This window comes from Microplitis demolitor, chromosome 3, assembly GCF_026212275.2.
Source record: "Microplitis demolitor isolate Queensland-Clemson2020A chromosome 3, iyMicDemo2.1a, whole genome shotgun sequence".
Taxonomy (NCBI): domain Eukaryota; kingdom Metazoa; phylum Arthropoda; class Insecta; order Hymenoptera; family Braconidae; genus Microplitis; species Microplitis demolitor.
The window spans coordinates 11,928,471-11,946,387 of NC_068547.1; the positions used below are offsets into that span (position 1 = coordinate 11,928,471).

Here is a 17,917-nt window from a genome sequence, read left to right on the forward strand (position 1 = left end):
TTTCTGCATCTCTCGCTGACGTATAGTAGTAAGTCCCCTCTCCAACATGTATGATGTTACCACGACTGTGTTCCTGGTAGCGAGCCGCGATTGTGTTCGTCGATATCACAGAGGTATAAGAGAAGGGGGACGAGTAGAAATGAGAAGGCTTCGCCTGCAAAACTGGCAATCCCATGTGTGGGTGTGCTATGCTGTTAATATCTTGGTGTGTATAGCAAGTAACAATGTGTGACGCAGTTGAGTCTTCTTAAGTCTTCACTGATGCAGCTGGGAACCGGTTATGGATTCGGTGAGCTACAGTCAAAACTCCTAAAAGACATGGGCGAATGGAAAAAACGGAGAAAAAAAGAAGAAACCAAGATACGCGATAATGCCCGGAGCAATGCTCCAAGCAGAATTTAACTGAGATTTTTTATTTTATTTTATTTTTTTAAATTATTTTTGCTCAGAGAACCAGACTCTATCCTTTTTCGTTAGGGATTATTGGACAAGGGAGGAATAAAGTTTGTTTGATGAAAGGATCCACGGCTTCTGGGCATGATGGAATCGGTGATCCCTGGATCACCGACTATGCCTCACCTTAAATGGGAAGTGCTTATTTTTTTTTTCACTTATTCCATGTGGATACTTTTAAATTTCAACTTCCTCTTCAAAGAGACTTTGTGATGTAATGGATTTTTTTATCAGCACACTTAAACATTTTATTAACATGCAATCAAATAAGACATTTAAGTGTCTTTTTTAATTTATAAAAGTAAAAACATCATAGTTCAATAATATTATTGTAATTTAAGTTACGAAATAGACTTTTTCCAATCAGTTAAACTTTCTTTACGCTTCAATTAGAATTCTAAATGATTAGTCCATCATCAAAGGATTAAAGTTATTTTGTGAAATTTACATTTGTTGATCAGTTAGGTATATTTAGCAGACCAAGTAACCGGGTAATTTTTATTGGAAATACCAACATTAGATTTAAAACGACTGATGGAAATTTACCGGTCGTCGGTTCTATTGTATGCAGAGCCGCAGTGCAGAACCACAACAATCTCGATAAACCAGAGAAGTGTTGTTTGATCTTTTGATATATTTTAAACATTTCGTTTTTAAATTTTATTAGAATGTGCGTCTTAATTAAATTTTATAACACTGCGTAATAAAATAAAAAAAGCTATTATAATTAAAAAAAAAAAATAGTAATTATTATTTTGACTAAAATTTAAAAAAAAATTAAAGAAGCACCAGCATAATCATGTTTTGTAATAAATCCTTGTCACCCTATCATTCATCTCGTTAAGTCAGCGTAATTGGAGAAGGATGTCTTTGAATTACATTGTTACATTATAAAATCAACAATACAAATAGTACTTAAGAAATATATATAATAGGTATTCAGCAAATCAGATTAAACGAACAGATAAAGTAATTTTTTTCCTCAATCACCATGAATTTGATTTGAATAATTATAACAATAAAGAATAATTATTTTTTGGCCATTAAAAAATGAAAGAGAAATCATATATATGGTGGTGTCCAGCCAAAGGTGGCGGAAGAAGATACACGCCTGGTTGAATAAAAACTTCATACCAGATATTTTGTGGCACATGGCCACGGTCAGTGATCACCATCACACATGCAGTAAAGAACCACACGGCAACCTGGGGAAACAACTAAACGCGGTGAAGCCGCGCGCCTTCTCTAGACTTGAAAACTTTCAGTTCATACCGCACTACACAACCGGTCAGGAGTATTCTTTTCCTTTTAACTATATATTAAAAAAATTTTTTTTAATTACTATTATGTTTAAATTATATCTATTCATAATTAAGTTATTGGTGATTTAAATAAATCAGTGTCGTGGTAAATAAAAGTTATGTTTTTCAATTAATTTTGATTAACATATATGTTAATTTTTTTATTTTATGATAATTAATAACGTAAGTGTCAAATAAGGATATGAAAAAAGTTATTCCACAAATAAAATTTTTCAAAGCAAAAACTCAAGTAGAAAGACATGTAGAAAAAAATTTATATTATAAAAATAAAATAAAAACAGTAATTTAGCTTTTGGTCAACTGCCCTCGAATATCTATCATATATTCAACCACGCCATACAATTTTACTGACGTGCAATTTGTACCACGGGTGTAAAATATTCATCAAGCACACATTACTCGCGCAAAACTTCTAATTCTTGATGTGAATATAACTTTTGTTATTCCTGCTACTGAGAGTTTCCTCAATTAAATAATTTAAAAAATACAAAACTGTTTATATTAATATTGAATAATTATCAAAAAATTTTTATAATTAATGATTATTGATTATATTAAAATAAATGAAAATATAAGAGAGAGAATATGCGGAAATCTTGTAGATAGTGAAAATCAGATAATGGAAAATTTAATAATTAAAATGACTAGCATGCAATCGAGCATGTGGTTTTTGTATTTATTTTTATATATTTATATAAATAGAGTTTTGTATAATATAAAGCTTTAAATCTAATAAGTTTAATTAAAATTAAACTATACAAAATAAAATAAATATTCTTTCATTTTATTTTGCTCTGATTATTATACAGATTCAAAAATTAGTAAATCCATAAATTAATTGACGTAAATTATTGATCTAGTAGATCGTACCAAAGAAACTATAATTCAACAGGCAAAGAATGTACTTATAAAAAAAATATTTTTCTTAATATGAGAGAGTTTTCAATCCTGGAGAAAAGTTAAAATTAAAAATAAAAAATAATAATAAACGATTTCAATAGATTCAATAAAAGACAACTTCATATACAATGAGCAAGATAATTTAGGAATTTAAACAAATTATCTACTTTATGGACAATTTTATTTGGAATAATAAAATAATTGTTGGTTTAAATACATTTCTATTTTATTCAAGTAATTCTTTTTTAATTAGGAATGATAACTTGACTTTATTCAAGAAAAGATGTACCCGCCACGATAACCGTAACGCACTTATGTAAAAAATATTCATTCCAAAAAGGTTCATAATACTGAACTTCTAAATTTTAGATAATTCTGAACTTTTTTGTTAATCATTCTTGGGAATTTAAAATAATTTACAACTTAGTATTTCTTAGGCACGTTTTGTAGAATTTTTTAAGTAACTACAATTCGATTTGAGAATTTCCCCGGTTGGAAAAACGTTGAAAAACAAAACCTCTTCAACTAACTATGAGCGTTTTTTATTCTTATGAGAACTTATCAAAAACGCAGTCAGAAGGTTGAAATTTTTTTGTACCCGAATTTTTTTTAAGTTCCCAGGTGAAAATATTTGGTCGAAAAAGGCCGAAACAGCTTACTTTGGCCAAAATCACGCCAAAACTATAAAATTTTATTGAAGGAGGCTGAACAATGGCTGTAAAATTTTTCATGTTATTAAATAGGCCAAAAATCGGCCGAAAAATTTTTATTCTTCTTAGAGAGGCCGAAATTCAGCCAATATTTGGCCGAAAAATACATCAGCCTTTTTTCAACCAGTTTTCGGCCAGATTACATTTTTTTTTTTAATAAAATTATCGTAAGTAATAACCTTTGGCCGAAAATAGGCCGAAATATGGCCGATATTTGGCCGACAGTTGAATCGGCCTGTTTTCGGCCAGAATATTTTTTTTCCAATAAAATTATCGCGAGTAAAAATCTTTGGCCGAAATTTGGCCGACAGTTGAATCGGCCTGTTTTCGGCTATAGTATTTTTTATTAAATAAAATCATGGTATTTAAAACAATTTCATGCAACTCAAAATAGAACATAAGATATTTTCAAGTTGTGGTACTTAAAAATGTATTTCAAAATTTTGAGAAAAATTATGTTTTCAATTTATAAAATGTTTTAGTAACTCACTAAGTTATAATTTTATACAAGACATAATAAAAACATTTAATTATTTAATAGTTAGAATGACATTATTTTTATGGAAATAATTAACATTTTGGTACAATATAAAATTTCCTTTCGTTATATCATTGATGTAAAATATATGACAGTTCGTGGCTGAGTGAAAATATATTAATGAGCAAAAATGAAAAATCGATTACTTTAACTTGATACGAGCAAAATTTTCCATTATTAACAGATTATAATTTTAAACAGTTATTTCTTATGAATATATGTAAAGGGAGTTCGTAATTATTCTGTGGTCAATATAAATGTCTAAATATCCTTCATGAAAAAAATTTATAAAAAAAATATATGTTAAAATACGAAAAAAAAATATATTTTTCATGTAAAATTTTTATATTTCTTTTTCTATGTTGTTGATTAACTCAAAAATATATATTTTTATTATATTTAAAATATATAAAATATATATGAAAATCGGCCAAAAGTTAGCTATTTAAAATATATTTTTTTTTACATGCATACGCTATGACTATTGAGAATGTTATTATTTCCGTATGGTCAAATCATCTATACACATAGATTTTAAATGAATGAAAAAATCCTTACTACCATACAATATGGTCGAATCGACCATACAGCATACTGGTATCCGCGAAAAATTTTTTTCCGTGTTCAAAATTGTCGTAAATTCGGGTTCACATGGGATTTACTTGAATTGAATAATATTTACTTGCGACTGCGAATGATTACTTTTTTTTTTTTTTTTTTTTTTTGTTTGTATAAAAATACCCAGTTATATTTATTTGAATGACTTTATTATAATTTTAATGATTTTTCGAATCATAATGATTTATCATATATATATATATATAATTATAAAATAATAATTTTACATAAAACAATGAAAAATTGAATAATTGTCAACAGAAGTGAACAATTTGCTTTCTACAAAAAAAAAAAAAAAAAAAATATCGTATCATTAGTTAAAATAAAAATGTATAATAAATAAATTTCAACTATCATTTGAAATGAAATTGTATAGATAAAACATTTGATTCTTTACGTCGCGTATAAAACTCCGGGAACGTCGTCACGCAACGATTATTTTCACAGTAGGGGTGGGACTTACGGATATAAGACGGATATACAACATACGGTGGTATGTTATTTGCAGTATCCCGTATGTTGGACAGAACTATCATTGGGGGTTACTCGCATGCCAGGTGTGGGAAATGACGTCACGTGCCTAAAACATAATAATCTGTCACCCACCACATGCTACTTGATATCCAGATTACATTTATAATTTGTATGTTTAGATAAAACACGAATACATTGATTACTACATTGACTTGCCCGCATTGCAAAATTTTAGATTTGCTTTTTGATTTGTTTTTCTTCATTGATTGTTTATTCCAATTTCTTTCTAGATATATGTTAAAGAAATAAAACGATATATATTTTTATTTAAAAAATTAAACAAACTTCTTTGAGTGAGAGTTACTTCTGGCTTGTCGGTTAACTATAAAAAATTCGACGGAAGATTACTGCCAAAGTTACTAAAGAGTTTGCAGCCCCCTTGTCTGCCATGATAACTTTTTAGTGCACGCGATGGTCATGTGGCAATCGATTGTGTTGTCTGAATTTTTTTACGGTCTTTTGGCATTGAATACAAATGCAACCAACAGTCTGGAGTATTTTAATATTATTGTATTTTATAACAGACAATGTATATATATATATATATATTTAATTTAATAAGAAATAATTTAATCGACTAATCATAAGAGAACATTTTGGTAGAGCAGTGAATTTCCTATAAAGCCATGAAGTGCACGTATCATAATAATTTTTTTTTTTTTGACGAGTTATAAAATTCATAAGAAAAAAGACATCTGCCTGAAAATAATCAAACTTCAACTTTTAATAACTTTTGAACGGTGAGATTCACAAAAAAATTATAAGAGACCTTTTTAGTAGAGAATTCAATTTCCTATTAATGTATGGGACGAAATATTTTTTCCAAATAGTGAATACCGAGATAAGAATTTTTCTTTCTAATCATAAGGAAAAAATAAAAAACTGAGAGGCGGAGGACTTTTCTATTAAATTCAAGAGCTCATACTTGGAGAGAATTTTTTTAAGATGTCTACCAACCTATTTGTCAGAGTATAAAATGAAAAAAAAAAAATAGTCGATTTTTTTAGCCCACCCTAATATATATATATATATATATATATATATATATATATATATATATATATATATATTAGCGTGTTTCTTTGAAACGAACATTATTTTTTTCCAGCGGGCGCAAGAAAATTTTGTTGTTTATGTCGAAAAAAAAAAATTCCTTGAAAATTTCAGCTCTTAATTTTAATTTTAAGTAATACCTAGTGAGCATCAAAGTTTTCCTATTTAAAAAGCATGTAAATCGAATAACTTTTTTTATTAAATGAACGGTTTTGCTCTAACTCGATCCATGTCAATTGTATCAGCTCCGAAAGTCAATTTTTCACTTTTTTCATCTATTTTTGATAATAATGAAGAAACGCTTCACCTTACGGAAAATATGCATAGGATCAATCTTTTAGGAAATTTTATCTTCTACAAAATTGCTCATTGCACTTGTATAGCTAAAGTAAACTGTTCATGAGGTACATGCATTTTAACATTTTGCAGTGAAAAAAATTGTAAGCTTACTGTTCAGTCACGAGCTTGATCATTTTTGAAAAGCTTTGTGTACTCTCGCTACGCCCGGGAACTGCCGAACTCGCTACTGACTGCAAGTCAGAATAGTGCCGGGTCACTCGTTATCTGGGCCCGGTACATACAATTTCTAACTCATGGCCGTATCAAAACGCCATGAGAACCCGCTATAAGCTGGCCAATCATATAATTCGTTTTATATTGGCGCGTTTTTGATCCGCTATTGACCACGTGTCGAGTTTTTATACCTGAATTTAGTATTGTTTGCATTCACTATCACGTTATTATTGAGTCACATTCGCTATTAAGTATTTTTCTCACAGGTTTTCAGTGTACATATTGTTAATAAAACTTCCAATTGATAAGCTGTAATTTGTGTGTTAATCTTTAGTTATTAAATTAAACACACCTACACCAGAATCCCTTTGTGTATTCTCTCAATTTAACACTTACTTTAAAATGTATGTATCTCATGAACAGTGCACTTTAGCAATATAAGTATCATGAGCAATTTTGTAGAGGATGAAATTTCCTAAAAGATTGAACTTTTGCATATTTTTCATAAGATGAGGCATTTCTTCACTATTATCAAAAGTAAATAAAAAAAGTGAAAAATTGACTTTTTTTTTATTTGTTTAATTGCGAATCCACCATGTTTGTAGGCAAGCATTGCCTATCACATGGTATACAATGTTTACTCAGCTCATTTTCCTATACCCGGTTGTTTTTTGTGCGGCTGTGGCCCGACTTATGCTTGTACTGTACTGTATCATTCCGATGATGCACTGCTACCTCCCTTGTGCAATGGAGGAGTAGTAGCGTAGGGAAACCACAGAGAAAACTTAGACAGTACAGTTTCGGTTGGAGTGAAGTTCCAGTGATCGATAAAATACCCATTTTACCGATCACTAAATCGTCATTCCACACCTAACAGTCAGAGACCTCCGTTTGAACCCGATGCGTGGCTAAACGGTCACCCAGCCAAGTAGTAATCCTGCTCGATGCTATTTAACTTTGATGATCGCCCGAGCCACACGCGTAAAGCGGCTGCTTATTAATTATTTAACTACAACTTAATTCAGAAATATTACATCGTAAAGATGAGGTGAAATGTAGTTTTATTCAATGAACTTAGAATTGTCTATTGAGTAATGACATACATTTATAAATGTGATTAATATATTAATTTGTAACATTATGATTTGATACAAATGAATAAATTAAGAGTAAGGTCAAGTAGCATTACTATATTGCTTATTGAACTTTAATATTTATGTTAACTAAAGTTTTGTACATAGCAATAACTAATTGAATAAAAATTATTGTATATCAAATGATTTTACTTTTTAGAAAATTCCAACTCTTGATATTAGTCGTATACTCGGTAGACCGTTATGCCCTGCCCGGGAAAAAAGGTTTAGATCTGACCATATATAATGATATCTGATCAGATCTGACAAAGTAGATCTGGCCAGATCTTTAAATTGTTTCTATCTGGCGAGATCTGGCCAGATCTGATCAGATATAATTATATGTGATCAGATATAAACCTTTTTTTCCGGGGATCCCTATTAAAAAAAGTATTAAATTGCGAAAAAAAATTAGATAATTTCAATTTCATCCGGAATGTAATCTGATATATTAGGAACGTTACTCAGAGGAATTATAAATTATTATAATTAATGAAAAAATCCCGGTGACTGCTGGGCTCGAACCTGCATCCTTCCGATTCGAAGTCTTTGATGCTATCCACTGCGCTGACCTACGTATGCGATCGCGTGAGTGTAAATAATTAGATATGAACAATTTTCAATAATAATACAATGTATACATGATTATATTTGAGCAGATATAATAAGGTCTGATTATGTTAACCCGGGAAAAAAAGTTTTTATATGATCATATATAAACATATATATTTATATACAATTTATATATGATCATATAAGAAATATATAAGAATCATATATGATTACATAAAAGCTTATATGATCTTATAAAATTTTTATAAGAATTCATATACTCTTGTAAGGACTTGATGAAAATTGATATGATTTTATATAAAAGTATATATATAACTTTATTAAATTACTAGATAAAATTTTATATGCTTACATAAAATCATATATGATCATATAACACTTCACATGATCTTATAACAATTTATATAGTTTTATGAGGATTTTATAAAAATTGATGTGATTTTATACAAACCCGAGAAAAAATTCTTATATAATCATACATAAACATATATATTCTTATATGATTCATATATGATCTGTAAGAAATATATAAAAATCATATATGATTATATGGAAGCTTATACAATCTTATAAAATTCTTATAAGGATTCATATACTCTTATAAGGATTTTATAAAAATTGATGTGATTTTATATAAAATTATATATTACTTTATAACATTACCAGAAAAAGTTTCATATGCTTTCATATAATCATATATGATCATATAGAAGCTCATATGATCTTATAAAATTCTTATAAGAATCTATATAATTTTATAAAAGTTGATATGATTTTTTATAAAGTTATATATGAGTTTATAACATTACCAAATCAAATATTATAACATATATAAAGTTATATATGATTATATAAAAACTCATATGATCTTATAAAATCCTTATAGCAATTCGTATAATCTTATAGAATTTTTTTAAATTCCATGTTACTTTAAATTAAGTTATATATGACATTATGTAATTACGAGTGCACGTTTTAGATGATGATAAAAAACCATGTAAGATCATATATGATCATATGAAATCTTATATGACTTGATAAAATTCTTATAAGAATTCAGATAATTCATCAAAATTAATGTGATTTTATATAAAGTTATAAATAAATTTGTATAATTACAAAAGAGTTTAATAAGGTTATATAAAATCATATATGATTATATAAAAGTTTATACAGTTTCATGATTTTTATATATAAATTTCTATGGTCTTATAAGCAGGTTATCTTGAAACAACGTATAATTTTATATAAAATACATATGTGTTGAAATTCGATCATATTTGGTGCATTATTTATGTAGGATGCATCAATTTGATTATTTGATTAAAGAAATGTGTCATGGATTGTAATACTTATAAGTGTAAAGCAGACCAGAGAAACAAACGACGGACGCGCGATATTCAAAGTTGAACAGCATTGAGGTAGTACATTAGTGGGATGGGTGAACCCTGAGCAAAATAGCAGTTAACAGACACTATATTTTTTTTTTATTTAAATTCATTCATGCATGATTATATATAATTACACGTCATCAGATCCTGCCAATTTTTCGATCTAATCATATATAGGTTATTAGACAAATCCATTTTTTCCGGGTATACATATCTTTATATGATTATATAAGACTTTATATGATATTATAGGATTCTATATGATTATATATGATTTTATAAAGTCATATAAGTTTTTATAGGACCGATTTCATTATAAAAATTTATATGATTTTATATGAGTCACTTTCATATGATTTATATATGATCATATAAAAACTTTTTTTTTCCCGGGAAGTCTTGTATTTAGTTCAGATATAGTTATATCTGATGAGAACTCACGAGATACACGCAGGTCTGAACAGATATAAACAATTTTCTATAAAAATAAGACGTATGCTTTAGGGTGGGTTGAAAAAAAAATTTCTTTTCGTCTTAGCATGAGGGCAGAATTCGTACCTTATAAAGAAAAAAACATTTTTCAAGAAAAAAAAATTTTTTTACTGAACATTTTGAAGTGGCCCACTCGTTTTTTAAATAAATAATTGATTAAACGGGGTAGTTCCAACGAAAAAATTTTGTTTTTTTCCAAAATTGTAGAAAACGTCTAATAATTGTCGAATGTAATTTTTTTTACTCCACTTTCATTTTAATTTAAAAGAAAATGCTTTTCATTTTTTGATTTTTCACTTAAAATACAAAAATAATAGGAATAAAATTTTTTCAACTTCTGACTTTCAATTACCTTTTAAGGGGGCACTCTACAGATTCTAGAACACCATTTATATATTTTTTACTACCACCCGTTCTCAAATTATCGATAAGAGAGAAATTAATTAATAACTGTTAAGTGTTTAATTGACAATTTCATGAAAATGTGTGATAAAATTGTAGAGTTTCGAATATTTTTTTATTTATAACTGATCGATAACAACAAAATTGATTTATGAACAATATCAACGCAATATAAGCAATAATAAAAATTCAATAATATTAAATTTAAAGTACAAAACCCAACTTCTCAATAACTTCAGAACGGGTGGTAATAAAAAATATAAAAATGGTGTTCTACAATCTGTAGGATGTCTCCTCGAAAGCTAATTGAAAGTCAGAATCCCATACAAAGTCGCCGTTAATGAAAAACTTGCCGTAGATCAGCCGATGTCTGACTGCCGTCACTCGGCCAAGCATTGGCAATTAGTAATGGCCCAATCATGGTTAATTGCCAGCAGTCGTTTCATATTTTAAACGACGCTGCCGATGGCTGGCCAATGAATGGCTACTTATGACTGGCCGATTATCGTTTTGCAACGTTGGGACCCTGTTAGTGAATCAGTGGTCCATGACTTTCTCAAATAAAAATCCAGGGGTCGGTTGGCCCTGCGGGCCAGCCCCAAAACTTCCTGCTGTTTTCGAGCTCAAGGAGCTCGAAAACTATTAACCTGACTATATTTTCGAGCTCTTCGAGCTCGAAAATCTTATTGCATGCGATTGTTTTTTGATGAGCTTTTCAAACTCAAATAAGTTACGCTTTATGCTAAAGTTTAAAAGTTTAAAAATCGAAAATCATCAATGAACAAGAAGTTTTTAAATTTTAATTTCCGATTATGTTCAATAAACTAAATGTATTGAGGCAGAAATCAATGTCAGTGATCAAAATTAAGATTTAAATGAGTTTTGGCTTCGGTCAGAGCAATAATACGTAAAATATCCGAGAAAATTATTAAAAACTGTGTTTTTTCGATTTTTTCGTTGATAATATGGTTTAAACTAAAGAACAAGTTTAAAGGCATTATATGATGATCAAAAGAGACCATAAAGAGGAAAAGTTTGTAAGATTTTAGACACATTTTAGTACAGTACATTTTGATTTATCTTGAAAAAATAACATAGAATGTTATTTTTTTAATTTTTCAACGCTGATATCTTTTGAAATAATTAACCGATTTTGACGTTTGAGGTGGCAATAGACGCGTTTTATTGAATTCTAAAGCTGATTAGAATTTGAAAACGATCGATACAGCCGTCTTGAAGGTATTTGGAAAAAACCGTTTTTTACCATTTCTTTCTCCTACGATATCTCTCGAACTAATTGACTGATTGAGATGGTTAAGGCCGCATGCGACGCGTTTTATTGAGTGCTAGACCTGATTAGATTTTGGCGTTGATCGTGTAATTCGTTTCTGAGAAATCAATAAAAAACTAAAAAAAAAATTTTTTTTTCCGTAATTCACTAATATTTTCGAGTCTACTTAATCAAATGATCTGAAATTTTCAGGAAAGTTGATGGCCAACAAGTTCTTTCGATTGCCGCCTTAAACATCCAAAACGATTCATTAGTTAAAAAGTTATAGACCATTCACATACATACATAAATACAGACACTCGGACATCATTCTGAAAGTAGTCAGAATAGCTTCCTAGGATCTCAAAACGTCGACATCTGATGAAAACTCGATTTTCGAAAATCGGGTCGAAAACAATAATATCCCGAAATTTTTGAAAATCATCGATTTTCTAAGCGGGAAGTTAAAAATAGCTACTAATCGATTATTAATTATACAAATAACTTATTATTATAGTTTTCTTTAATTAATAATTATTTTTTTTTTATTTAAACTAATTTTTAATCAATAATATATTTTTATTTTCCGATTAAAGTTATTTATAACTAATAATTAAAATATTTTTAGTTCGTTATTATTTGCAACCAACAACTGCAATTTTATAACTTTATTTACAAAAATTAATTTAATAAAAAAATAATACATACATTTTTTTAATAAATGTCATTTTTAATAATGGCGGCAGAGCAAGATAATTCTAAATGTTTATAAAATAAAAAAAGAAAATTCATGTTTAGAAAATCCTAAATTCAGTACATACATTTTTCTTAATTGTATTGTATCAATTATTTAATTTTTTTAAATATCTTAAAAAAGTTGTCGTATTTCTGCTACATTTGCAATCTGATTTTTTTGTACACTGAGCAAACAAAAGTGTTCTCAATTTTTATAACAAACGCAAATTTCAAAATTCAATAAATGCCGTGTTTGAATTTCCATGATAAAATTTTTTTTTTTTTTTTTTTTTATTAGTATTAATACAAACTAGAAAAAAATTGTAAAGAATTTTCTCGAAAGACAAATACAGGATAAGTGAAATTAAACATGATCTGTTTACTCTTTATAATTTATTATGAAAATTAATTTATGTTATATACAATTAGTATGAGTCATTAATTAACTAATTTTATTTTTTTAACAATGAAAAATGTACAATTTACGTAAATTCATTCCGCCTTGAAAATATTAAACGGCAAATTGATTTCGTGATTTTTGTTCCTCCTACAAACACATTGAAGATTCTGAATCCTCAGCTTCCAGAATTGTGATTAATGTGGCTGTATGGTCTGCAATGAAAATTAGAAGAATGTACAAATGCAATGAAAAATTTCTATAAAGAAAAGTAGAGTTGCGAGTGGAGTACATTAGACCTCGATCAGGATTCTATAGTTTCAAGTCGAAAATTGGAATCGAAAAAAATAATGGCAATTTATCATAGTAAATTAACTGATAATAACAATAAAAAATAGTAATGAGTATAATTTCAATTCCATATTAGCTTTTTTTTTAAATATAACTAGTTAAGTTGTTTCTATCGTAAAAATTATAATGAATTTTTCATAAATATTAATACGTTAACAGAATTCATTCAATTTTGTCTCTTTTGGGAATTCAAATAATTAAACAGATAATAATTTTGATTCAAAATATATTTCACTATAATAAAATTTTTTTAAACGATGATATTGTTTAAAATATCAAAAAACAATATGATTTATAAATCTGTGCTTCTGAGTGTAAATAAAAACTTTTCAGTTACATCAATAACATCGAGCCTTACTCTATTCAAACAAAATTATATTTTCTAAAAATCACAGCCGTACATATAAGATATTGACTGAACTATGTCAAAATCACAGAAAATTAGAGCAATAAATACTTAAACGTGAATACGCAAACAAATATAAAATTATCAATAAAACTAACCAACAGTATGTAAACATACAAAATTTCTTCGAAAACTGTTAAATCAGTTTAACGTCTAAATACAAAGAATAATCATTTGATATAAAATACAATAAATATGTGATCATCAATAAAACTAATCAACAACGAGCATGTAAACGTAACTTGTTATCACTTGCAAAAAATTTTCGCCGTCTTGCAATTTTGGTCCTACAAAAATAAATTGTAGAAAATATATGCTATATTAAGATGAATGTTACAATAATATTTGATTAATCATATACATAAAAAAGTTAAAGGAATTTACTTTTTTGTAAACGATCAGAATCCTGACGATTCAGATTGTTGCTTTCCAATATCTGACGATAATTGTGATGTAAGTTCTCATTATGTCCATCAAAAATCGTTGGAATACTGCCTTTTCGCAAACGAAAAAGTTGATCACGAAAATCTAAGCACTGGCTTGAAAAATGTTGAGAACATAAATGATGATATTTTGACGGTTTCCAATTTGGCTCGTAGTTCATATTTTTTATCCAGAGCTGGAGAACTTTCTCATCTGCTGGAAATCTATTTTAAATGTCAATATATTAGATTAGCAATGATTCATATGAGTTTATATATATATTAATGTTTAAGTTCATAATTTTTTCATAATTATTTTACTTCTTCATTCAAATAAAATTTTCTTTCAAGTCGTTTCAATTTAACATTTATATCAAAAAATTTGTCAACTACAAGAAAACACGTGGTCAATTATAAATTTTATTTAAAGTTTATTCAACATATATATATATATATATATATATATATATATATATATATATATATATATATATATGTTGAATAAACTTTAAATAAAATTTATAATTGACCACGTGTTTTCTTGTAGTTGACAAATTTTTTGATATAAATGTTAAATTGAAACGACTTGAAAGAAAATTTTATTTGAATGAAGAAGTAAAATAATTATAAACTCAAATTTTTGTGGTACTTACTTAAAAAAAGATAAATCGTTTGATTTTCTATCTTTTTTTTTACAGAATACACACGATCGCATTTTTTTAGTTTTTTATATGAACTCAATCTAAAATTTCACTGTTCTCAAAATAATCACTTTGTTTTATAAATTTCACTTGCACAATAATAAACTGTTTGGACGAGAAACGTGAACGATATGCTGCATCTGCGAGTATATTTCTTAGGTTAAATTTTAAAACAGGAGGTAAATTTACGGTTGAAAAATGACCATCCCTACTTCTAATAGTTACATTCGCGCATGGGCCGTATGACATAATTTAGTTTAAGCCATTCATTTGGTGGCGTTAGTATATGCTTCAAATATTGTCATTTCTTAAATACAGGATGCTCTATCCAGTTATATAGAGATCAGTGATCGAGTTAGAGCAAAGCCGTTCTATACTCTTTTAAAAAGCAACAAATAGAAACTGGTTTCAAAACGATAGTTGAAAATTGAGCTTAGTTATAGTAATTGAAAAAAAAAAGTTATTCGATTTACATACTTTGTAAATAGGAAAACTTTGATGATCGATAGGTATTACTTAAAATTAAAATTAGGAGTTGAAATTTTCAGGGAATTTTTTTTTTCGACATAAACAATAAAATTTTCTTGTGTCCGCTAAAAAAAAAATATTGTTCTTTTCAAAAGAAGCACCCCAATAGATATATATATACCAATTTAATATAGTGAAAACCTAAAACATGCAAACCTTCTCAATAATACAATTTATGGATAAATTGAGAAAAATATAGATAGCCCGAACTGGGAATCGAACCCAGACCATGTCGGTATCGCGCCGAGTGCTCTACCAGTTGAGCTATCCGGTACTATACTATATTCCGTTCAATTTCATCTATCACTTATTGAGCCACACCGTCCATCGTACGGTATTACACAAATTTAATATAGTGGAAACCTAAAACATGCAAACCTTCTCAATAAGAGTGTATATACATGTAAAAAATTTTTTTAACGTTAAATTTATAAGAAGAAAAGATTACTTAACTTGTACTCTGTTAATTCTTTTAGTAAGCATTTAAACAATTACCAGTTAAAGAATTAAGTAATTACTGGCTATTTAAAATCAGTAAGCTTCTGAACAATACATAAGTATTGCTGACAACTACTTGCTACGGCCGGATACTCTCTTTCAGTTAACCAAAGAATAGTCAATGAGAAAAACGTATAGTTTTATTATTATTATATGTAAACAAATGTAATTTAACAGGCCATGAAGTTAAAAAAAAAAACAAGAACATTTAATTCGTCTTATTTTCTCTTTAAGGCATCTTGATTATCATTTCGCTTTAACATCTATGATACACTGGTCTTACTATTCAATAAAAAAAAAAAAAAAAATAAGTAAAAGTAAAAGTTAAATAAGTAGATAAAAAATAATAACAGCTTTTACATGACTTTATCGGGGGAATTGAGACCCGTCACGTAATACAGTGGCATATTCAGTGGAAAGAAGATCTAAAGTTTAAACTTTCTTCAATGAGCAAATAATAAAAATAATAACTTGAAAGTAGATAGAAATACAATTAAAATAAAAATAATAAAAAGTATGGATAATTGAATATTTAATATATATTTGATGATCCATTTAGTATATTTTTTAAAAATAATTGATAATATTTTACAGAAAATAAATTATTGTGTAATTGATTGCACAAATTTCTATTGTTAAATTAATGAGATCAGCATTATTGACGAAGAATACTGATTCTTAGCGAATTAAGAAAAAAAAACTTGTTAGCTTATTTAAATGTAGATGATAAATGTAATAAGTGTTTCTCTCATGTTTGACGACATATTATTGACAAAGCTTTCACTCTACATCAGTAGGTTGATCATCAAATCACACTTAACATTACTTAGCGTACTCGCATTCACTATAATTACAGTTGTCTGACATAAAATAATCAGGTAGTAAAAAAGTGGTTTCAAACATGAGAAGAAAGCGTTTCGAGTTCAAATAATGTTTTTTTAAAAATTCAAACGGAAATATTGAAAAATTAATGTTTTCTTCATTGTAGTCTTGACAGCAAGAAATTAAGTAATATTATTTTGACGACTAGGCATTGTTGAAAATAAAAAACCTTATTGCCGTCGCAATCAAATGTAGAGGAATAAAATTTAAAAAGAATAAAGTTTGGTGAAAAAATAAAATCATAGAAGCAAAATGACGCGTCAACGCGTGATTGATATATGATGTGCGCAAGCTGCGAGCACTCACGTGCGCCGAGTATCAGGCAAACATATAGTATCAGAGAATCCCAAGAGGAAGTGTAAGTACTTGTTTGAAAAGAGAAAAAGATCGTGGGGTTAAAGTGAGATAGTGATTCGTAATAATTTACAGAGTACGCGCGCACATTTAAAACTACTTGAGTAGTGGCTCTTCTTGCGCCAGCGTGATATTAAATATAATATAATACGTATATATATATATTAGAGGGTGTGCCATTTTGAGGCAACTTTTTTTTTAACAAAAAAACAGGCTGAAAACTCGCAGGAAGGTGAGAAAAGAAGCCTGTTAAAAGCGGAGCTCTTAATATTAATATTTAGAGTTGCCTATTTCTAATTTTCCGTTTCCCGTTTAAATAACATGGGAAAAAAAATATTTTATTTTTTTATTTTTCTAGCTCGGAATTCGCACCTCATATAAAAAAGTACATAGCATAATCTTATAGAGAATTTAACGCTCTACAGAAAAGGTCTCTTATCATTTTTTGATAAATCCATCTATTCAAATGTTATTAGAGTTGGAATTCAAATCTATAATAAATTTCCAGATCTTTTTACTTTTCCAGCAAAACTATCAGACTTATCAAAAAATGTCATAGAACCTTTTTTATAGACAATTTTATTTCTTACATATTATTTTTTATAAAATTTTTTAAAATTCCACATTGTTTTCTAGGTATTTTCATTTTAAAGCCAAGCTCGTAAAAATAATAGTCTTGTAATCTATTCTGAGAACTTAACATTAAAATGAAAATACCTAGAAAACAATGTGGAATTTTAA

The 17,917-nt window shown here is 27.9% G+C and overlaps 2 protein-coding genes across 2 annotated transcripts in view; one reads left to right on the forward strand and one right to left on the reverse strand.

The window, feature by feature from the left end:
* Nucleotides 1–1,860: 1,860 nt before the first annotated feature.
* Nucleotides 1,861–17,917, forward strand: part of LOC103578536 (uncharacterized) — an 82,594-nt gene continuing 66,537 nt past the window's right edge. The window contains exon 1 of the mRNA XM_053737228.1: nt 1,861–1,937. The gene's annotated coding sequence lies outside the window, so the exon portion shown is untranslated. The remainder of the gene's footprint in view (nt 1,938–17,917) is intronic.
* Nucleotides 13,084–15,030, reverse strand: LOC128667467 (THAP domain-containing protein 2-like). Its single transcript, XM_053737609.1, has 3 exons — nt 14,867–15,030; nt 14,176–14,438; nt 13,084–13,249 (listed from the first exon to the last, which is right to left on the reverse strand). Exons 1-3 carry the CDS (start codon nt 14,926–14,928, stop codon nt 13,185–13,187), a joined length of 390 nt encoding a protein of 129 aa, XP_053593584.1. The 5' UTR covers nt 14,929–15,030; the 3' UTR covers nt 13,084–13,184.